The sequence below is a fragment of the Camelus ferus genome, chromosome 22 (genome assembly GCF_009834535.1).
Source record: "Camelus ferus isolate YT-003-E chromosome 22, BCGSAC_Cfer_1.0, whole genome shotgun sequence".
NCBI lineage: Eukaryota > Metazoa > Chordata > Mammalia > Artiodactyla > Camelidae > Camelus > Camelus ferus.
The window spans coordinates 5,758,241-5,781,116 of record NC_045717.1 but is presented as its reverse complement, the minus strand read 5'-3'; the positions used below and the strand labels follow the sequence as shown (position 1 = coordinate 5,781,116).

Sequence of the window (22,876 nt, the reverse complement as noted above, 5' to 3'; positions counted from 1 at the left end):
AAGACTGATGCATTGTGCGTATATTCCACATTTTGTTTATTTAGCCATCTCTCAGTGGACAGTTGGATTGATTCTACCTTTTGGCTGTTGTGGATAACACTGCTGTGTATTTGAGTTCCTACTTTCCCTTCTTTCGGATAAATACCCATATGTGAAATTGCTGGATCGTGTGGTTATTCTGTGTTTCATGTTTTTTGAGGAATGGCCAGACTGTTTTCCACAATGGCTGCACCATTTTACATCCCCACCTGCAGTCCACAAGTGTTCCAGTTTCTCTACATGTTCATCAACCCTTCTCTTCTCTTTGTTTCTTTCTTTTGCAGGGGGAGAGGGAGTAATTAGGTTTGTTTATTTATTCAGTTGTCTTTTTTTAATGGAAGTACTGGGGATTGAACCCAGGACCTTGTTCACGCTAAGCATGTGCTCTACCACTTGAGCTATACCCTCCTCTTCGGTTTCTTTTTGACAGTAGCCATCCTAATGGGTGTGCGGTTCTGACTGGCATTTGGCTTATGTTAATGATATTGAGCATCTTTTCATGTGCTTATTGGCTTATTTATATATCTTCTTTCGAAAAATGTCTGTTCAAGTCCTTTGCCCATTTTTAAATCCAGTTGTTTGGTTTTTGTTGCTGAGTTGTAGGAGTTCTTTGATAATTCTGCATATCAATTCCTTATGAAATATAGGACTTGCAAATGTATTCTCCCATTCTATGGGTTGCCTTTTTACACTTTTTTTTAAACATTTGACTATCATGCATTTTTATTTATTATCATTTAGTGGAGGTACTGGGGATTGAACCCAGGACCTCACACATGCTAAGCATGTGCTCTACCAGTGAGCTATTCCCACCCCCCACCTTTTTACACCATTTATGGTGCCCTTTGATGCGCAAAGGGTTTTAATTTGGGTGAAGTCCAACTTACCTATTTTTTCTCTCCTTGCGTCAGTTCTCTCTTAACCTGCTGTCTAGGAATGCTCTCTTAATGCTGTTCACTTTCTCTAGTAGCCCAGCTGTTTCTGGAACTTGTTAATTCAGAGTTGGGGCCATTCTCCAAGGGGTCTTCAGTGTTTAAAACACCTGACTTCCCAATGGCCTCTGAAGAGAGTGGTGCTCCCAGCCCAGCTTGGAACAAAGTCCGTAGTGTTTCTGGTAAAAACATTAGGAACATGAAAAGGAGCAAGTGCCTGGGCAAGGGGGCTAAATGCTGGTGAGACCTCACCTGCCGTGGCCCCTGCGGCTCACCCCACGCTTGACTCCGGACCGCAGGCCCCAGAGGCTGCGGATGAAAGAGAGAGAGGGTGAATTCCAGCATCTTCGTTTCAGCCCCCAGCTTGGACAGCTGCGTGAAGCAGGCCCCTTACTCCACAAGGGGAAGACGGCCCAGCCATCTGCTTGGTGTGGGAGTCAGGGGCGCGATTAGCTTCTTCTAAAGGCCATGTTTAAACCAGGTTCTCCGACTTTGAAGATGATTCCTGCAGGACCAAACAGTTCATTTCCTTGAGGGAAAACGCTGTCAGGTTTTAAAGCCATCATCCTCCAGTGAGGCCGGGTGGCTCTCTCTCGGTCTGTCAACACTCTTAAAGGAGGGGCCTGGTTTCAGTTCTAACAAGATGAAACTCCTTGAACTTTACATTTAAAAAAAACACTGAACTATAGTTGACATACAGAATTGTTAGTTTCAGGTGTGCTGTATGTCGATTTGACATTGGCGAGCTTTACAGTTAATGGGGACAGGGCGGCACGGGACAGATGGGCAGTTGGGCCCTAAATGGCCCCAGACTGTTTGGTGTCACCGTCTTTTGCTTTTCATTGTTGTGTTTTCTTTTAAGCAAGGCAGCTGTGCTCTGTCCAGCATTCCCATTCTTTTAATAAAGGGCGCACACTTTCTCAGCCCTGTGATGCACCTCTAGGTAACATCCATTCACCTGCCACGTATTTATTGAACACCTACTGTGTGTCAGGCAGTGGTGACCTGAACAGAAGCAGTAGACTCCAGTAAATAAAGGAATGGGCTCTGGACTAGCCCGCCTCGGTCCTGAGTTCAGTTCTGGCTCTGCGTCTTACTCCCGGTGTCCCGTGCCCTAAGTCGTTGGGCCGTGCCTATAAAACAAAGATTAGGGCAGCGTTTAGCTACAGAGTTAATTGTGAAGCTGCAATAAGATGGTGCCAATGCAGCCTGACCCTTTGCGATTGCTCCCTAAGTATTGCCTGTGATTGTATAGTCCCCACCCGCGAGGTGCTTGTAGTCTAGAAAGGAAGACAAGAAATCATTGCACTTACAGAAGAATAGCAACAGTCTGTGATCAGGGCACTAAAACAGAGGTCACAGCTGCACCCAATTTAGACTGGTGCTCAGGAAGGGCTCCTCTGGGAAGGCTGCATTCAAGCTGAGTCCTGAGGGATGGGGAGGAAACACAGGCCACCTTGTGAGGCAAGGAGCTTCGCGGGCAGAAGGAAGAGACGTGCAGGAAGGAGCTGAGGAGAAGCCAGTGTGTCACCTGGAAGTCAGGCCAGATCAGAGTCTCCACGAGAGGAACCTGGGCTTCGTGTTTCTGGTAAGTATCTCAGGGTGACTGCCAAGTTTAGGAAAACAGAATGAATGTAAAGCACTTGGCAGTCCATCATATGTAGTTCCCATTATGCCAGGCGCTGTTTTGGGCACTGAGAATTCCAGGCAAGCTCCCTGTCCTCATGGAGTTTCCGTTATTGCAACAGAAATAGGGAGCAAAAAGCACCATCATTTCTGGGAAGGACAGTGCAATGACTTTTCTCCCTTTGACCTTGACCTCTAGCACATTGTTTCCAGGCCTCTCAGTGAAAGGGTGTCCACATACCGCTCTCCGTAGACATATTTATAATTTTAAACTTTGATTGTTATTTCTGATGCTCACTGTAGAAGACTTAGACTATAGAGAAATCAGTTCATACCTAACATTGTTGTAAATGTGAATCCTATGCTTTTGAAGTAATGAAATACCAAAAATGATCGTTTTCCATTAAGTGCAGAACTTGACATGGTGGGGAATCGTAATTCCAGTTTAATCCAATTGCAAACCCAGACTGGGATTATTTGAGGTCCTAAGGAAACCCTCCTGGTATAAAATTCAAGATTACTGTTGGCCAGGCACGTTTTGGTGTGTTTCTTTCCCACCTCCCTCCTTCCCCAACCCTGGTTTGATGTGATGGAGTGAGAGACATGGGAATGAGAAGAATGTAAGTTTTGGTTTTCCCTTGGCCCCTACGAGCTGGCTGACTTGACTCTTCACTTGACACTCTGTTTCTTCAGTGTAAACAGTATCTGGATCCATCTCACCAATAATTCTGGCAGCTTAGAAAGATGATGATTATTAGAAAATATAAAATAATCATGTCATGCATTATAATGTATTAAGCATACTTGATTTTTTTTCTTTACATACTTGGGATCCTTCTGGAAGCACAGCTTGCATCTGACTTGCTTTTGCTTTAAAATCTACCTCGGGTGGAGCTCCCTTATTCGAAGCCTAAGTCCTGAAACTCAGGACAGCATGATTGATTTTGGGGGTGCCCTTTAACATCGTGAAATATGGCATTGTATGTATATACACGCAAGAGTATGATGATTTGCAAAATTTGGTTGAGCTGACCACTTAAGAGTTGTACACTTTATTATATGTAAGTTATACCGCAGGTGAATAGTTAAATAATAATAAAATAAACATAGGTATGTATAGTTTATAGAATAATGCAATGAAGTCATCATCACCCAGACCGAGAGCTGGGCCATGACCATACCCCACAAGCCCCTCTGAAACCCCCTCCCCATTGCATTCCTCGTCCTCTCCCCCAGAGGCAACCACCATCTGAATTTTGAGTTATTCATCCACTTAACTTTTCTTTATAACTTTAACATCTAGGCACGTCCTCACTAATACATCATTTTGTTTTGCCCATTTTGACCGTTACGTACATGGAACCTCATTGTCTATATTCTTGTTTAAATTTTAATTTTTCAGTTTCTTACTGAAGTATAACTGATTTACAAAAAATTATGTTAGTCTCTGGTGTACAGCACAGTGATTCAGTCATACATATATATACATACTCTTCTTCATTTTAGGTTATTACAAGGTATTGAGTATAGTTCCCTGTCCTATACCAGAGGACCTTGCTGTTGATCTGTATTGTATATAGTAGTTTGTATCTGCTAATCCCAAACTCCTAATTTATCTCTCTGCCAGCTCTTCCCCCATTGGTAACCGTAAACTTGTTTTCTATGTCTGTGAGTCTGCTTCTGTTTTGTAAATAAGTTCATTCATGACTTTTTTTAGATTCCACATGTAAGTGGTATCATGTGATATTTGTCTTTCTCTGTCTGACTTACTTCACTTAGTGTGATGATCTCTAGGTCCATCCGTGTTGCTGTAAATGGCATTAGTTCGTTTCTTTTTTATGGCTGAGTAATACTCATATATATATATGTGTGTATGTGTATATATATATATATACACACACACACCACATCTTTATCTAGTCATCTGTTGATGGACGTTTAGGTTGCTTCCATGCTGTGGCTATTGTAAATAGTGCTGCTATGAACACTGGGGTGCATGTATATCTTCTTGAATTACAGTTTTCTCTGGATATATGTTCAGGGTTGCTGGATCATATGGCAAGTCTATTTTTAATTTTTTAAGGAATCTCCATACTGTTTTCTATAGTGGCTGCACCAAATTACATTCCCACCAGCAGTGTAGGAAGGTTCCCTTTTCTCCACACCCTCTCCACCATTTATCGTTTGTGGACTTTTTAATGATGGCCATTCTGTCACTGTATTCTGCAGTGCCACTTGCTTCCCTCAGCTTTGAGACGTATTCATGTCAATGAGTGTGGCTGAGTCACCTTCATTTCCATGGCTGTATAATGTTCCACCGTGTGAATCTCCTACAACTTATTTATTTATCCAACCGTTGATAGGCATTTGGGTTGTTTCCAGTCTATACAACACACAGGGCTGTTCTGAGCTTAATTACTTATGTATCTCCAGGTGCACACTTAGGAGGATATATGCCTACAAGTGGAACTGCTGAATTGAGGGTGGGCTCGTATTTACCTTTACTAAATTGTGTCAAACGATCTTCTAAATTCTTTGTACTTAGTCACACCTTTTCCAGGGGCACATTCCCATCGATGCCTGCTCTCCCAATTCCTGGTACTAATGACTCTTAATTTTTGCCAATCTGATGGTTGAGATACAGTATCTTATCACGACTTTTTGTTTTGCTAACTAATGGATAGATCACCTGTATTTATGTATTTTCTGGCCATTTGTGCTTCCTTCTCCATGAAATTCTTGTTCATTTCTCTTGCCTGATTTTCCCTTTTGGGTAATTTATCGTCATTCATTCATTCACCACATTTTACTAAGCATCTGTAAGTGCCAGACAGTCTTCTGGATGCCTGGGATATACAGCATGGGACAAAACAATATATTAAAAGGTGACATAGGCTAAAGAAAGAAAAAAAATAGAGGCCATCAGGAGTATGTGTGTGGGAATACAGTTTTAAGTAGGATAGTTGGGGTGGGCCTCATGATTAGGTGACATTTGAGTAAAGACTGAGACAGATGAAGCATCAGCCAGGCAGATACCTAGGGGAAGGTCATTCCATGCAAAGGGAACAGCCAGTGCAAAGGCCCTGAGTCAGGAGTATACCAAGCTTGTGTAACAAACCTTTCCTAAGAAGCTGAGGACAAAAGAAACTGCTTTGTGGGGGGAGGCAGAGTTAATGTGAACCAGTGTAGCAACTGAGATTTCTGTAAGCTGGAGTTTGGGTGGGGTGGGGTTAGTTGTGGGTGTGCTGGAAAAAAGGGGGAATTGATGTTAGAATTCAGCTTGGCTGCTGCTTAAGTGCAGAACAGGACAAGTGATAAAACATTTCTAAGCCTCATGTAGACAGGACAGCTGAAAGCTTTCCACCCCGTAAACCCATATGGAGGTTGGCTCACCCCCACTCTCCTTCCTGGGGGACTCCAGAGGGGAGCTTAGGATCTGGGCAGAACAGATGGACTGTCTCTGACGACGAGTCCCCCCAAATTCCTCTTCTCCCCTGTGCAGCACTGGCGGGCATTGGGCTGCAGGAGCTACAGGGATGGCTTTGTGGTCTGGGCTGAGGCAGGTGTGTCCCAGAGTACCTCTCTCCACCTCTTCCCCTCCACTTTCCTTCCCTCTGCCCACATCCCCACTTCCAGGGTCCCCACGATGTGAGACTTGTGCTGTAGCCACTGGATTACAGCAAATACACAGAGACCCTGAGATGGAAGAGCAGGGCCTGGAGAGGGGAAATCTGACTCCAGTTTCTCCCAGGCCATCAAGAGAGGAGCCAGAGGGATCTAGGGCCTCTGTGAAAGATGCAGTTCCCCAACTTGCCAGATGACGAGAATCACCTGGTTCCAAATGCGGTTTTGCAGGCCCCCATCCCTGGGGAGTCTAATTCAAGGGCGCTGCGGCAAGCAGGGGGTTGGGTTTGTCCCAGCCTCCAGCAGTTTGTGTCTTCAGGCAAGTTCAGGAACCGCTGAGTGGTTCAAAGAGCCAGGGCTCCAGCGGAACCATGTGAATTCACGTGTAGGATTCCCCAGTCCACACTACCAAAGTGGCCTTAGGTAGTCAGTGCCCTTAACTTCTTTGGGTTTCAGTTTCCTCCTTGGAAAATGACAATGAGATTTGCAGGTTCAGCACTTAGCCCGGTGCCTGGCACAAAGCAAGCAAGAACAGATGTTAGGCAGTAATCCTCACTGCTATCCTCCGCAGCTGTGGGTTGGAGCAGCGTAGGGAGCTCGTGGTGGCTCCGGGTGACCAGCCTGCCAGGCCTGCTCACTTCCTACCCAACTGCAGCAAGCTCTCCGGAGAAGCAGCAGAGTGGTACAAAGGGGTCAGACTCCTCGCCCCAGAATCGCAGCTGCCCTGCCTCCTCCACTGTGAGATCTTGGGTGGGCCACTTTTTATGCCTCGGTCTCCTCTGCTGCCCTAAGTGAGAAATAATCCTGCTGATCTCATCCGCTTGATATGCCTGGCTCATAGAAATCTTCAAAGAATTGTTCGCTAAGATTATTACTGAACCCTTTAAGCAATTGACAATGTTTTTGGTGCCCACTCTTTGAACTAGGGGTGAGATGGCACCTTGCCCTTGGGCTCTGGAGCCAGAATGCCTAGGTTTGAAACCAAGCTGTGGCACTAATCAGCTGTGTGACCTTGGGCAAGTTACTCCTCCTCTCTGGGCCTGATTGATTCTTCATCTGCTTCCTCAACAGAACTCAAGAGGTGTGAAAGAGGATTAGATGGGTTTATTGTAAAGAGCTAGGACAGTGCCAGTGACACAGTAAGCTCCGTGAGTGATAAATGTAAATCTAAGCCACGGGACCCTTTTCCCAGGAGCCCTGTCTAGCTGGGAGGTCAGCAAGAGACCCGGGGCTGCCGAACTGTCGGCTGCCGAACTGTCGGCTCCCGCACAGGCGCGCGACACAAGAGCGCGGCCGGAGCCAGGAATCTGTCCCAGATGAAGCGAGGGGCCGGCCCAGGAAGGGCGTGCTTGCCAAGGAGCCGCGCAGGGTTCCCGCCGCCGCCACCGTCAAGTTCGCCGGTCTGCAGCGAGCCCTGCGGCTTCTGCGCGTTCTTTTAAATTCAGGTATTGAAATACTCAGCATGGCATCGATTTAAGGGAAAATTTATGCAAAATAAGATGGGAGCTATTCTGATTTGGCAAAACCTCTGTCTGTTGGCTGGGAATTACACAAGGTCGTCTTGGCCAGAGCGCGGCAGAAAGGGGAGAGGCGTGCGGGCCCGGCCTCTGGCTCTGAGGACCCCCCGGACGGGGTTCTCCTCACCTCTCGTTCAGAGGACCCCCCCCCCGCCAAGACGGGGTTCTCCACCACCAGCTGGTGCGCGGCGGCGCGGGGCTGAGGGACCCAATCCACTCCAGCTTGGGGAGCCAGATTTTTTCTTTTTAATGCCGAGGTTTTTCTCTCATTGTATTTTAACCGCGCCGTATGCTTGTTTGATTTTTTTTTTTTTAAATTGTCTATTTCCCAATGTTCCCCCTGGCGCTCCGGGCATGCGGAGCCTGCCTGCGCCACCCCAATCTCCGCGCGCGTTGCCACCTCAGCGGCTGTCAGAAGTTCTCACTTTTCTGTTCTGGTGGAATTTTCTTACTCTGCACGCGTCGTTTATATAATATTGAGAAACAAAACAAATACTACCGGTTTAATTTTGGAAGGGATCTCTTCTACGGGAACGCGGGCGGTGTTTAGGATGCTAACGCCCCTGCGGCCCTCGGCCCCTGGCTCCTGAACGCAACACCCTCGGCCGGGCGACAGCCTTCGCGCGCTACAGTTTGCCCCATAATGAGCCTGGATACTGAGCCTGGGATCCTCATCCCATTGGAGCGAGCATGGGGTCGCCCGGGGCAGGGAGCAGGGTCCCGCTGCATCTTGACAAGAGATGTGCGCGCTCTCGCTTCTTAAACACGCCGCCCCCTGCCCCGCCCTACGTGTGTACGGCGGGTGGGTTTTCCAGCTCCGCGCTTGCTTAGGCAACGCTAAGACCTTGACCATTGCCGTAGCCTCTGTTCCTCAGTTTCCTGGTTGGCAAATTAAGATGCATCAGATTAGAGAACTCCTGAAAGCATTTAGCCCGGAGTCCTCGCATTCGGCCAGCCCAGTGCCAGTCAGCCATTGTTATCCGTTTGTTGGGAGACCTTGGGATCACTCAGCTGGTCCCTGAACGATGAGAAAGAGACAGAGGCATCACAGAAAAACCCTCGCAGTATATAACGTTAAGTGGAAAAAAAACCTCTCTAGTGTTACTGTAGATGAGTGTAAGGTGAAAAAAGCTCACAGATGCGCAGGACCCCAGGGGGAATGTGGGTGAGCTCCAGATAGAAGGGTTTCCTTGGTTGTGTGAGTTAGGCCGCCTGCTGCGGCTGTGCGCTGAGGATGTCTGGTAGCAGAGCGCTGCGTGGCTTGAGTTGGTCTGGTGGCCTGGCGGAGCCTCAGTGTGCCCTTCCATGAGATGGGACCACGGCGTGCATCTCGGGAAGGGTCACAGAGCGCTGAAGGCACTGAGGTAAAGGTTGGGAGTAACGTCGTCGTAGGCTCAGAAGGTGGAATGCGGAGCCTGAGCTGAACACCTCCTCCTCCCTATGGCCCTCGACCGCTGGCTTGGACCCTACAACAGAAGGATTCAAGTCCCAGGGCCCAGAGTCAAGCTCTGCTCTGAGCACAGTCTTTCACCTTTACAGAGCCCAGCTTCTACCCCTGCGACAGTTGATTGCATACACCGCAGCGTCCCTGTATCGAAAACCCATCCAGCTCCGCTCTAAGCACGTAGAATCCCCTGGCATCTTCCCCTCTCCCCGGAGGCGGTGGGGCCAGCCTGAGGGACAGCACTTACCTAAAGAGATGGCAGTACAGGCACTGGCAGCGATGCTCAGTCCCTGGCTCAGCGGCTGGACGGCCCCTGGTCGCACCAGCCTGGCTTGGCGACTTTTCCCCGGGATAAGAAGCACATCGAGTCTGGCTCCATCCCGAAGTGCTTGGAGCAATGCTGTGTCTTCAACCAGGAGCTCAGGGCCAGACCGGCAGGCCAGCACTTCCCAGGCAAAATCTCAGAAAAACCTATATTCCACAGGAACAGAAAGCCCCAACTCCCTCCCGCTTTCCTCACTTTTTAAGAATCAGGTTAGTTTCTCCTGACCTTGAAGGCTGGAAGTAGAGGATCTGGAGGTCAGGTCCGAGCCACTGGGGACTGTTGGGAGCTGGGCTCAGAGCAAGGTATCTTTATTATCCTCATTTTACTGACCAAAAAAACAGGAGAGGCAGCAAGCAGGTACCACAGCAAGCAGGTTTTTAGCTTGATTTCGCTGAGCCTCAATTTCCTCATCTGTAAAGTTTGTGTAATAGCATCCGTTGGTAAGGACTATGGCAAAATTTGTTAAATGCTGAACGGAGAGGAAGGCAGTCAGATGGGGGAGAAGGGTTCCCTGACCACATGAATTCATGGGGCCCAGCCACAGAAGGAAGTGAGCACTGCCAGCCAGCCACCTCTGTGTTCCAGGCTCTGCATTCAGCCCAGCGCAGCAACTGGTGAGGACCGGGCCACAGGACTCCTGTCGCCCTTACATGTGGAGTAACGCTGGGCTGGGGAGTTTTGAGAAGCTTGACTAGGGCTTTGGTTCTGGGCTTTTCTGTCTAAAATGGGCTGCAGCATTCTTCTAAGCAGGATGAATTATGGTGCCCTCCAGTCTCAGGGCCCAGATGCCTTTGCCCTCCATTAAATGCCCAGTACCTGGAACAGTGCTTGGCACATAGGGTTTAAGGAGGTGAGACTGGGACCTCTGGGCAGGTGTCCTCAGTCTCTGAAGTAAGACCTGGAAACGAACCTCAGGTCTACCAGTACTGGTTATTTGCTCACATTAAACCTCTCCAGGCCTCAGTCTGCTTAACTTCAAAATAGTGCCTGCCTTTTTTGAGTTATTGAAAATTACATGAGCAGTCCCCAAAAGCATCTAACACGGGTCCCAGCTCAGGTTAGTTTTTATCATTATTATTATTTGCTCAGTGAGTACTTGTCCCTACAACTCAAGGCCGGCTGTCTCTGCCCTCCAAAATTCAGTTTCTGAAACACTGCAAGCTGAAAAAAGCACACAGGAGGATCAGAGCACTCTTTAATGGGTAGGAGATTCTCATTTCTTACAGAAACAGGTAAAAACATAAATACGGGTGGGTGGGCGGCAAGGCAGCAAGGGCCCAGGCGCCGGGCCCAGGCTCGGGGAAAGGCCGCCAGGTCTTGGGCCCGGCGCGCCCGGGCTCCCAGTCCCAGTTGGCCGGTGTTCGGCCGATTAGGGATGCCCGTGGGCGCTCGGAGGGCACTCCCGGGGCGACGGCTAAGGCATCAAGCTGCGGGATCACTCACCGCAAGCTGCATAAACCCGGCCACAAACTCTCCCGCGCGTGGAGGAGATAAAAGCGCCTGGGGCGGAAAACGCTCCAAGGCCTCCATGGGAGTGAATGTGACATCCGAGAAGAGTCGCAGGATCGAGTCGATGCCCCTCTTTAGAGGTGAGATCGGTCAGGGGCGCCCCAGACCGGTCCCTTCCCTACCAGGCTCGGATACCGTGCAGCGTGGACACTCCCGAGTTGCCTTGCGGAATCCCGGGGCTCTGCACCGCGTTCAAGTCCCCAACGCCGAAGTTCACGAAGTTGTTGTTGGCGGCGGCCGTAGCCGACTGCGCCGGGGGTGGCCCGGCCGGGTAGGCAGCGGTGCAGCTGTAGCCAGGGCTGCAGGCCGCGCCACCGTAACCTGGGTAGGCAGGGTAGGCGTTATAGCCGTAGGCGTTGAGGCCCACGCCGTAGGCTGGCGCGTACGGCGCCGAGTCCCCTAGGCAAGGCTTGCCATCTCGCACCAGCACTGGCACCGCGATCCTTCGGGCAGGCGGCGGCGGGGGCGGGGGCAGCCCCACTAGCTCCAGAGTCTGGTCCTGCCGTTGCCGCTTGCACTTGTAGCGCCGGTTCTGGAACCATATCTTGACCTGCGTGGACGTGAGCTTCAGCACGCTGGCCAGCTGGTCGCGCTCGGGAGCCGACAGGTACCGCTGCTGCTTGAAGCGCCGCTCCAGCTCGTAGACCTGCGCCTGCGAGAAAAGCACGCGCGGCTTCCTCCGCCGTCGCGCCCGGGGTCGCTCGGCGCTGTCCGCCTCCGGCTTCTCCAGCTCCACCGCCTTCTGCAGCGCGCACAGCTCTGTTGGGGGAGGAGGGGGACAGAGAGGCAGAAAGATGATGGGTCGCAGCGGCCCGACCCTCCGAGCGCCCGCCAGGTGGGTAATGGGCCCCGGTGCGTGCCACCCGGTCCTGCCTGGAGCCCCGGATTGGTTGCGGTTCACTCTGCCGGGTGCACTGGGCGCCACGACAGCTAGGTTTCCCCTCGGCAGTAAGCATTTGTTAAATGCCTACGATGTGCCAGGCATGGCTCTAGGCACTGAAGAACAAAACAAGAGAGATCCCTGCCCTCGGGTAGTTCACCTTCTAGTGAGAGACATGGACAATGACTTAGGACTTAAGGCTGCAAAGAAAATAGAGCCGAATGGTTCTCTGGGGTGAATTAGATTAGGGCTACTTTGGTTTGAGAAGTTAAACGAAGGAGACATAGCCCTCACCCCAGGGTCGGCAAACTCTGAAAGAAGGCCAAGAAGCGTTGGTTTGGTGATCTATCGAAGGTTCCGTGCAACCGCCTCGGGGATTGTGCAGCGCCCAGAATGCGGCGGGTGGCCAGGCGGCCTCGGAACCTGCCTGCTGGTGTGCTCGAATTATAATTCGAATTGGTAGAGACCAATTCAAGCTGCCGTGCCTGCCGGCAGCTGTTGCCGGGGCCTTCCCTCTGCAACTAGACAGACTTGTAGGCTCACGGCAAGATCCTTTCTGGGCTCACAGCGGCCCTTCACGCGGTGCCCCCGTCCTCCCCGGATTCGCGCGGACTCTGGACTGGGCCACCGTCTCCTACATGCCCTTTCCGCCACGGAGTTAGCCTCCCCCTGAACCTCGGGATGTGCGCGGCGATCTGGCCACCTTCCCTAGCCATCTTCTCCATTGCCCCACGACTTGTCACGCGGCACTTTCTTATTCCAGGAGAGAACCCCTCGGCCCTGACCGCGTGGGGAAACTTATGAAAAACCAAAGCTGCTAAGTCAAATTCCGGAGAGTCCGCAGTATCCCATTTTAAATTCAAGATCCTTGTTCTCAAAGATTCCACTCTCCTGGCACAAAGGAGGAAAGGCCCCAGAAACCCCGGGTAACGGGTGGGCTACAGAAGGTCTCGGACCTTCTCTAATTGTAGGCAAAGTATGTCTGGTGTGCAGCATTTTAATTTGTTCAGCAGTTTTTGTCAGATCCTCCGAAAGACCTTTAAGAGATTTAAAACAAAACCCAATATAGAGACCATCTCTTTCTCCCTCTGTTCTACCACAAACAGATCTCTCCGTAACAGATCCAGGAGCAGGGCGCTGCCGCCTGGGGCTTTGTTAGGCCGCAAAATAATTTTTTTTTCTCTTTTGCCTTTTGTTTCTGATCATCACGATCCAGCATTTCTTCTAGAACTCCGACTGGACGCAGAGCGCAGGGGCCCGGGCAGCAATCTCCCTTCTCACACTTGGGGCCCCCTTTGCTTGACCCTCTGCCCAGGCACTCGAGTCTCCTCTACCCAGGCCAAAGTTTCTTGGCCGCGGGGTTTGGGGACGAAAGCGACCCCAGAGGGGAGAAGGAGCTTGTGTTTCCTCCTCACCTTTCTTATCGGCTCGAAGCTCCTTGGCGGGGTCGGGGTCGCCGTAGGCGCGCGGATAGAAGGCGGGGGCGGCGGAGAAGGCAGGCGCGCACTTGGCGGGCGAAGGCGCGGGGCCCAACTCGCCGCGCAGCTCGGGGAGTCCGGGCGCTGCGGCCTCCGGCCCCGCGTAGGCCTCGGGCTTGAAGGCGGCCAGCATGCAGGAGGCGGGCGCCAGGGTGGCCTCTAGGCGCGCCGAGAGCTCCCCAGCGGCCAGGCTGCGCTGCTGCTGCTCCAGGTTCAGGATGTCTTTTACCGAGAACGGCGTGGGCGTAAGCGCGGGGCTGGGGAACATGGTGGTAGCGCGCGTCTCACAGAGCCAGGTGGGCGGCAGAGAGCGGCGCTGCCCACGGCCCCTGGCGGCCTCCCTGCATGGTGGCCGCCGCGCGCCCGCGCACCCGCCTTCCAGCTCGGGATGTGGCAGCGCGGCAGGTAGTGCGGAGCGCAAGGGGCAGGAGAGGCGGGATCTGGCCGGAGGAGGGGGACTCAGCCTGCCATTGGGCCGGGGGCCTCGTTGACAGGAGCGATGAGCAGTTTTGTGTCACCTAATATAGTCATACGACTCAAAAAAAAAAAAAATCCCGCTCAGCTTTTTAAAGGGGCCGCGACGCTCTTGGAAGGCTCCCCTTTTGCTTCTGCAGCCTGAGAGTTTTCCGTAGTATCCGCCTGAAACCCCTACCAGGACGCATACACAGGAAAGGATCTGATTATTCTCTGAATCCGGCTTTTGGGCTGGGTTGGGTGGATCTGGGATTTGAAGAAATGTTCCTCAGTACCTGAAACTGAATAGGAGAGTGAAGGATTGGATGGGAGGCTGAAGAAATGGAGTTATTTCCAGGAGTCGCAAAGGCTTTATTACCGACTGTGTTCGCTTGAAAGAGTCTGAATAAGAAAAGCATGGGGGAGAGGGTTTGCTCTGGGTTGATGGCAGGAGCGGGACATTCTGGATAATTTTGGGATCCTGTGTGGCTTGACTTACCAGGCCATTCATGCCCTAGTAGTCTGCCCTTCTCCAAGAGGCCAGACCCTGTGGACTCCTGAGTGAGTCAAGCTGAAAAGCAAGGTTGATGGTTGTGGGATGGGGGTGGCCACCTCCTACAGACGTGCAAGTAACACAAACACAACTCCTGGAGACACCAGTCACTACCAGTCTCCTCCCAGAGAGATGACCCTCCCCTTAATAATGAAACAAATCCAGAATCCCAGCTGGTGTACTCAGCTTGCCAGAAGAGAGCTGTCTTCTAGGCCATTCTAGCTTCCAGTGGCCTAGTGTCTCCAGTTATGGAGGCGGGTCATTCCTGCCCTCCCTGCCTGGCAGCAAGTCCCCCAGACCTTTGTCAGCACCGGGGCCTCAGGCCTCAGCTCAGGTTTAGGTCTCAGGCAGGCGGGGCTCCTGTGAGCCCAGCGCAGCCAAGATTTCTCTGGGCGGGCTCCGAGTGGGGCGCCGTGGCAGTGGCCTGGCCAGGCCTATGGGGGAAGGGCCAGGGTGTTAATTTTTAGCCCAGGGTCAGTAAAGTAGGTATCTTCTGTCAGACAAATCTGTCAGTGTTTCAGGAGAACAAGCTACCTGGCCAGATCTAGCACTGGTCCGCCTCATCCCTCTGGGTCCCTCGGGAGATCTGATGAAAGCTTGGGAGGCCTTCTCCACTCCATGCCCCTGGAACACTGCAGAGAAGTTCTCTATTTTGTGTACAATTTCAGTGAGGAAGGATCTGGGCATACAAAACGGTCCCAGGTTAAGGTCGCTGCCTTACCCTACCTATCTTTGGAGATGGAGAGGCTTTTCAGGGGAATAACGTGGATTTCCCAAGACTCCAGCTTCTGCAGGGGAAGTCCAAGTGGAGCACGCGGACTTTCTGGCAATGGAGATTTGTATGGCTCAGCTCCTTGTGGAGGGCGAGTTGCAAACTGGGGAAGAAGTGTTTGGACTAGAAGAAAGGTGCGTAGGGCCAAAGACATGCTAAGGTGACGGCTTCTGGGCTTTAGAGTCCAGAATATGCACTCAAGGCGCCCAGGAAATGTACAAAGCAGGCCCAGAAAGTGAGCCTTAGGATGCTCAAGCCTGATGGTGAGCCATCAGGCAGGGCCACTGGGAAGGAAGCGAGTGGAGTCAAGCATAGGCCTAATGTTGGGACTCTTCCAGCCCTTCATCAAGCCCACACTTGCAGGCAGGGCTTGTGGACCCCGGCCTAGGCAAAGGAGAGCGGAGCCCAGCACGGTGGTCGGTTGCAGAGGCTCGGAGCACTCCGACCCCGGCTTCCGGGCGCCAGGCGCCAGCCGCCAGAACCAGGCCCCCTCCACAGAGGCAGAATCTCGCTTCACGTCTTCAAGCTGGGGACGATGCGAGGTTCTGGGATTATTAGCTTGGTCTGTGTAGAGATGTCTTTTTTTCGTGGGCATCTCTACGCAGAGATGTGGGGTCGTTCTCAAAGCCCCAGGAACCCTCTGCACCAGCACACCTCCCAGCCTTCCAACCTAGGTTCTCCCTCGACAGATCTGCAGATCAATGGCCTCTCTTCGGCCGGCCGTACCTCACCATGGCTTTTGGCCAATATTACAGTTACTGCCCTCAACTAACCTAGCTTGGGGGCCTGCTTCGCCTTTGAAGAATGTTTTTGGGGAGTGGGAGAGGATGCCTATCGCCGAGGCGGTGACGTCTGGCAAACGAGCCACATCCGATTCAATTAAACGTCTCACTGAAAAGAGCTCTGAGCGAGAGTCCTGGGAGCGCTGCGAAGTGAATGGGCTGGCCTGGCGGCTCGCGATGACAGTTTGAAAGATTAGTGTGAGCCGACGCCTGAAATATTACCGTTTAATGGGGGACATCGAGGCTGCATCCGGCATCCCTGTTTTTAGTTGTGTGTGTGTGTGTGTGTGTGTGAAGAGAGAGCTCTGGAGGAAGAAAAAAAATCAGCATTTCCTCTGCAAATCAAGGAGATGAAGATTTATCACGTATTTTCGGATATGGGGGTTCCCAGAGCTGACAGACTTGTGGGTCAGGTGTCATGAAAAGGGGAGAAAAGAAAACCCTTCCTTTTCGGACAAAATCAGTGACTTTTCCACCCCTTGCACCCTCTGTGAATTGGTAATAATTTCTCTTGACTCTAAAACAGGCCAGAGAGATGAAACCGGGGGCAAAACCGGATAAACACGTGCAAAACTCAAAATTGGGGCAACCCATGTTGGTCTCTGCAGAGAAATGTCCGAGAGCAATTTCTAACTTTTCCTTTCAGTCCTCACAATTTGAGTGAGTAAAAAAAATGTTTTTGTTTTGTTTTCTTTAAATAGAAGTTGCAGAAGTGGTTGGGGATGGGAAGGGATGAAATTTGATTCTCTAGTCCCACCAGGGGTGCATCTCCCGTCCCAAGCATGACTGACCCAACCTGGCCGCCTCTTTAAGCGGCACTTTGGCCAAACTAGCAGGACAAACAACCTTCAGTCTAGAGAAAGACAAAAGGAGGCAGAGAGGAGAGACCGAAAATCTGTCCATCTATTTCCTTGCCTTTTAGAGAGTCGGTGCTTTAATATGAGCCAAATTCCAGGATGACTTGCGCGCATTCTGCGCACATAAAATATTATTAATTGAAAAGCGATGGGAGCGGCCTGAGCCGGCTCCCATTTTCCTGCAATAAGCAGGGCCGGCCGCGAAAGGTATATATGATTAATTGAAAGATAAGCTGAAACTATCACCGGGAATGTCATTAATGCGCCGGGGAGACGTCCATTGGAGACAGGCGGCGTTATCCTCGGCTTTATCTTCAACAACGCCTCGCTCTCGGCCCGCGCCGGGGAAACAGATGGGGGTTTCTGTCTGGGACGCTCGCCCCGTGTTTATATTTTGGGAAGAATCGCAACTCGTGGGAGTCCCCGGCAGGCCCCCTGATAAATGAACATTAGCACTTTTTCGGACTACTGTATCAACAAAGGGGCCACGGCGCGGCAATAATTGGCGAGAAAGCAAACAGTGGGCCGAGAGCGCGCCTCTGCTCTTCGTCCAGCTGATGGATGAGTAGCGGCGGCTGCAGCCCGGCTCCCGGCCCTCGCCCGGGCTCCCTGGCCCGGCTGGCCTCGGGGCCTCTCAACCGTCCCGGCTTCCTTCCGGGCCGGGCCGGGGCTTGGGAGTGGGGGGCGACTCTGGGGGCTGCCGCCCTCGCCCTGGGCTCCAGAAGAGTCCGGGCGGCCTCAGGGGCAGCGGATTTTTCCTGCCCGGGATTCTCCTTATTCAGGTGGCTCAACCGGTTCCAATTTATTGCGCTCCCACTGGGAGAGCCATACACTCTCGACCGTCATCGCTGATCCGCTTATCTCGATTGCGCCGCGGAGGAGAAAGAGGCTCAGAGAGGTGAAGTGACTTGCTCAGGGCCACACAGGCGGGAAGTGGTAGTGTCAGGATTCGAACACAGAACTAACTACAGAGCTGTGATTTTTTTTTTTTTTAAATTGTACGTCGCTGTCTCCTAGAGCCAATTAACTGGAGAGGAATCAAAACACTATCCCCTTCCCCAACACACACCCCCCGCAGCTAGAGAGGATGAGCAGGCTGTTGGATTTGGGATGCTGGGTTCGACAAAACCTTCATGGACGAGGGGGCTTCTGGCAAAAAGTTCGTCTGAGAGAGAGAAAGAGAAATTTAAGATTCCTCCTCCTCTATTCTCTCCTCCACCTCCTCCATCTCCCCCTCCTCTTCCTCCCCCTCCTCCACTCCTCCATTATCTCCTCTATTTCCTCCTCCTCCCCCATCTCCTCCTCCCCCGTCTCTTCTTATTTGGTAACAACTTTATTGAGATATAATAGATATAATTTACCTACCATATAATTCATCCATTAAAGTATACAATTCAGTGACTTTTAGTATGTTCACAAAGTACTGCAATCATCCCACAATTAATTGTAGGACATTCTCATCACCCCCAAAAGAATCTGTAGGCTTTAGCCATCAACTCTCCCTCCCCACCATCTCCCATTTTCAAGGTTCTCCATGCTGTGGCATGTATCAGTAATTTGTTCCTCTTTTAAAAAAATTGAAGTATAGTCAGTTACAATGTGTCAGTTTCTGATGTACAGCGCAGTGTCCCAGTCATGCATACACATACATATATTCATTTCCATGTTCTTTTTCATTAAAGATTATTACAAGATATTGAATATAGTTCCCTGTGCTGTACAGAAGAGATTTGTTTTTGTAATCTATTTTTAGATACAGTGGCTAATATTTGCAAATATCAAACTCCCAAATTTGTTCCTTTTTATGGCAGAATGATATCCTATTGTATGGCTATATCACATTTTGTTTCTACATTCATCAGTTGATGGACATTTGGGTTGCTTCCACCTTTTGGCTGCTATGAATAATCTCCCAGGCCACTTCTGCCCTAAACTCTGAACCTTTAGAGGCCTGGGGAGGACCCTTCTCCTGCCTTCCCCAACAATTAACCCTGTCCTTCCTTGAATGCTGACTTCATGGGTATGCCAACTGTGCAGTCACACAGGGCCTGAACTTACCTAGAAAGGCCCCCGTGTTCTGCTGTTGCTGTCTTAAAATTCTTGCTACATTTGGAACAATAGACTCCACGTTTTCATTTTGCAGCGGGCCCCACCAACGATATAACTGGTTCTGCTCTTTGGGCGGTCTGAGCAGAGTCCTGGAAATACTATCTTCATGTCCCTAAGGCCCCTGTAATCTGTCAGGCTTTTGGCTTCCTTTGCCCCCCAGGGTTTAGCCTTGGCTAGCCAGCTGGATCAGGCAGGAAGTCCCCTGAGCTGCATTAAAGGCTGTCCATCCAAAGTTGTTCAGCCATAAGAAGGGCTTGGAGCCCACAGAAGGGGATAGCAGTGGGCAGACCCAGCTGGCTGGTGGATATTATGTGCAGATATGTATAAGTGTGTTGAGGCGTGGTGAGCAGTGAGGGGAAAGGCTAGAAGAGCAGGCCTGAACTTCCACCCAGCCACCAAGTGACCCCATAGCCTAGTCACTGTGGGATACTTGGGCTGATTTCTGTTTCTCTTTACCCACCTTGACTGGGTGGCCACCATGCATCAGGTGCTGGGGTTGCACAGTCCAAGACACACAGACCTTGAAGGAGGCAGAGTTGTGCCAGAATGAGTGCTAGACTATGAGCTAGTACTGGGTTCTGGTCCTGCTTCCCTCACTGATTGGCTCTTCTGCAGCACATCCTTTTTCCTCTCTCACTGATTTCATGTTTGTTTCCTTGGTGATTTTGGGTGTACCTAAACTCTCTTCCTAGTTGTGCTATTCTGGGAAACATTCCCTATTGTTACCTGGACTCACCTGGGCGGTGGGGAGGGGTGGAGCAGCATGTTGGTGGTTGTCTAATCTGCAAAGTGAAACTGGCAAGATGGGAAATAAGGTCCCTACGAATCGTCAGTTTACACTGTTTTGGGCAATGTGGTCCATACAGCAAGACACACTCGAAATAAAGTAAAAGTGACATTAGGGAAAGGGAACTGGATTATTCTTACATCAAATACGTGTAATTCTAGATAGATTAAAAATTTAAGCTTAAAAAATGAAACGTAACAATTAAGATAGTAATTTTGGAGTGGTTATATATTTAGGAGGGTGAATGAGGAGCACTAAAGACCTAGAAACCATAAAAGGTGAATTATATAACCTGATGGCATAAAAATAACTTGTGTACAGAAAAATAAAACAAAACAAAACAGAATAGAATCAGAAAAATGACACACAGGTTAAATGCTTGAAATAATGACCAAAAACCCTGCTGAGTTACACAATATGGAAAGAGTTTCTGTAAATGAATTAGAAAATGATGCAACAAAATAATTGAAAAATTGGCCAAGAGTAGCAGAACTTTGCTGGAGAAAGAAAGAAAGGGAGAAAGAAAGAGAAAGAAAAAAGAAAGGAAGAAAGAAATTTAAAAACAAAGAGGCAACTTTTTCACTTATCAGATTGGCAAAGATCACAAAGTTTGATAATTACCCTACCTAAGCACCCTTTTACGTTGTTGATTGAAAGTTAATTGGTAAACCTCCTTGGAACAATTTAGTACTATCAAAATTAAAAACGTTTAAGCCCTTTGAACAAATGTTTCCACTTCTAAGACTCTATTCTGTATGAGCACCTGTATGGAAAAAGAAGTATCTTTGTTGCAATTAAAAAATTTTTTTTAAAGAATCAGAACATTAAAAAAAAAACCCTAATATATCTATCTTGGAGGACTGGTTAAAAAAATTGTTTGCCGATGGAAAAGAATACTAGCAGCCATGAGAAAGAGTTTGTTACATTATTTGTATTCTTACGGATACATTTTGAAGCACATTAAGTATTAAATCCAGATGCAGAATTTGTATTTTAAATATGGACATATGTACATATGTATGGTTCTATGGATTTTTTGGAGGATAAACAAAATGGTAATGAAACGGGGGAAGAATGGGGGGGTGGTCAAGAATAAAAACGTGACATTTTTAGTACATTTTTAAGGACAATTTCCTCTTTTTTAAATTTTGTTTTGTTTTGTTGTTTACCACATGCATATATTGCCTTAAAAAGATTAAAAAAAAAACACAATCAAGGCAAACTCCAAACATAGTGAATCAAATTGTGCCTTTGTAGAAGGGAAGAGACATCTGGGCTATAGAAACATCTAGAAACATCTGGGCCAGAATCACCTGGGGTACATGTTAAAAATGCACATTTATGGGCCCCACCCTTCATGTTGGAGTTTGCAAATCAAAGGTGTATATAGCTTGAAAGTTCCTCCTGTGCAGCCGTCCAATGAAATCTCCACTCTCCCAGAGGGAACCGGAGCTAAGTCATCAGTGGTAGGAAGACTGAGTAGGGTGGTCAGAGGAGCATCAGAGAGAGGAGTGGGGTGGCCTTTTGGTCCAGCACTATTCAGGGACAGGATGTCAGTGGTCCCTGTTACCACTCAGCAAACTCATGTTTGCCCTCATGATTTCCCTCTGACTTGTGCTTTGGTCCTGGGGCTAGACACTAGTTTTGGGGTCACTGGGAATACAACTCCGTTAAATTAACCAATGCCTTGGCTTGCTGCTTGAAGGTGCTGTGGGTCTGGGTGGCTGTGAGTAGGACAGTAGACGAGGCTGGCTGGAAAGCTTGGTAACCCCACCCAGGCCCTGCCCCCAGGCCAGCAGAGGAGTCTGACAGGTCCTAGTTTCCCTGGCCCCCGGCCTTGGACCCACTGTCCATCTGTCTTGAGGGCCAGCTTTCAAAATTCTCTCTGAAATAGCTCTGAATCCAAACCAGATCTGGAATCTGTCTGAATAAGGCCGAAGTGACTCTTCCCTGTCTTGCAGAGCAATACATGGAGGTATTTCATATCTGCTTTTCCCAGAGTCGGGACCCTCCAGTCATTGGTCCCAGACTGCCAGCCCCATAGGGTTCCACAGAGGCTGCGAGGTCTGGGGCCTCTCACTCGCCTGCTTAGCCTCTGGGAGGCCCTGCTTTGACCCCTGGGAGGGCTCTCCCAGTGTGAAGCATGCCCGCCCGGGGCATCTGGCCTTCTCTGGACAGCGCAGTGGGCCATCTCGTCTTTGCTCCAAGCAGGATAGCGGGATAGCATGCTACTCTGGGGAGCTGGGACAAAGCAGCCAGGAAAACCTCCTGTGGCCTTGAGTGGAGCTGTCTGTGGCTGGCCTCCAGTCCTCGAGGAGATGACAGCCACCCACACCACACATAAACACCGGAAAAGTTCTAGGTCCTCATTTATGTTGATGTCTGAAACATATGACCGAAAAACAAAAGAAACAAATCTGGACATTAAAGATGTTTCCTCTTTCAAAGTATTTTCTGGGCTTGGACAATGCATGCTTTTTTAAAATCCCTACAAGGGAGTGTATAAGCATTTTCTGTTCTTTTTTTTTTTAATTGAAGTACAGTCAGTTACAGTGTGTCAGTTTCTGGTGTACAGCACAATGTCCCAGTCATGCATATACATACATATATTCGTTTTCATATTAGCATCTCTGTCTTGCTTTTGTTGGTTTCCTTAACAATTGTTTTATATTCACATCACTGAATACCCTACTTACACATTTTGAGTAAGTAATACACCATAAAAACAAAACAACGGCAAAATGCCAAAATAAACACGTGAAAAGAGACATACAATGTAAAGCGTCCCAGGACTCTCCCCCCGCCACCCAGTTTCCTTAAACACAAAGTTGTATCTGGGTTTATTTATTTTTAAAATCAACTTTATCGAGGCATAATGTATCTACAACAAAACACAATCGATGAGTCCTGACAGGAATAAACCTGTGTAAGGACTACCACAATCAAGATACAAAAACATTTGCGTCACCACAAATGGTTTCCTTCTGCTCCTTCCCAGTTAATTCTTACCCCGATCCAGGCAGTCACCGGCTTTAAAAAAAAAAAAAAAAAAGTACCCTTCTGGAGACATTTCCTGCAAATGTAAGCAAACAAGTACATTGTTTTTTAATTTCTGTTTTTGTTTTTTTCTGAGAGCAACTACCTTCCCCAATTCCTTTGCATTTTTGCACTTGACAGTTTTTGTTACCA

General features: G+C 49.6%; 1 protein-coding gene and 1 long non-coding RNA gene across 3 annotated transcripts in view; one reads left to right on the top strand and one right to left on the bottom strand.

The window, feature by feature from the left end:
* Positions 1-22,876, top strand: part of LOC116658975 — a 253,594-nt gene that overhangs the window by 12,737 nt on the left and 217,981 nt on the right. The window lies entirely within an intron of this gene.
* On the bottom strand, positions 10,694-13,884 carry NKX2-5 (NK2 homeobox 5). Its single transcript, XM_032465077.1, has 2 exons — positions 13,312-13,884; positions 10,694-11,775 (listed from the first exon to the last, which is right to left on the bottom strand). The coding sequence occupies exons 1-2, from the start codon at positions 13,640-13,642 to the stop codon at positions 11,135-11,137; spliced, it is 972 nt and encodes a 323-aa protein (XP_032320968.1). The 5' UTR covers positions 13,643-13,884; the 3' UTR covers positions 10,694-11,134.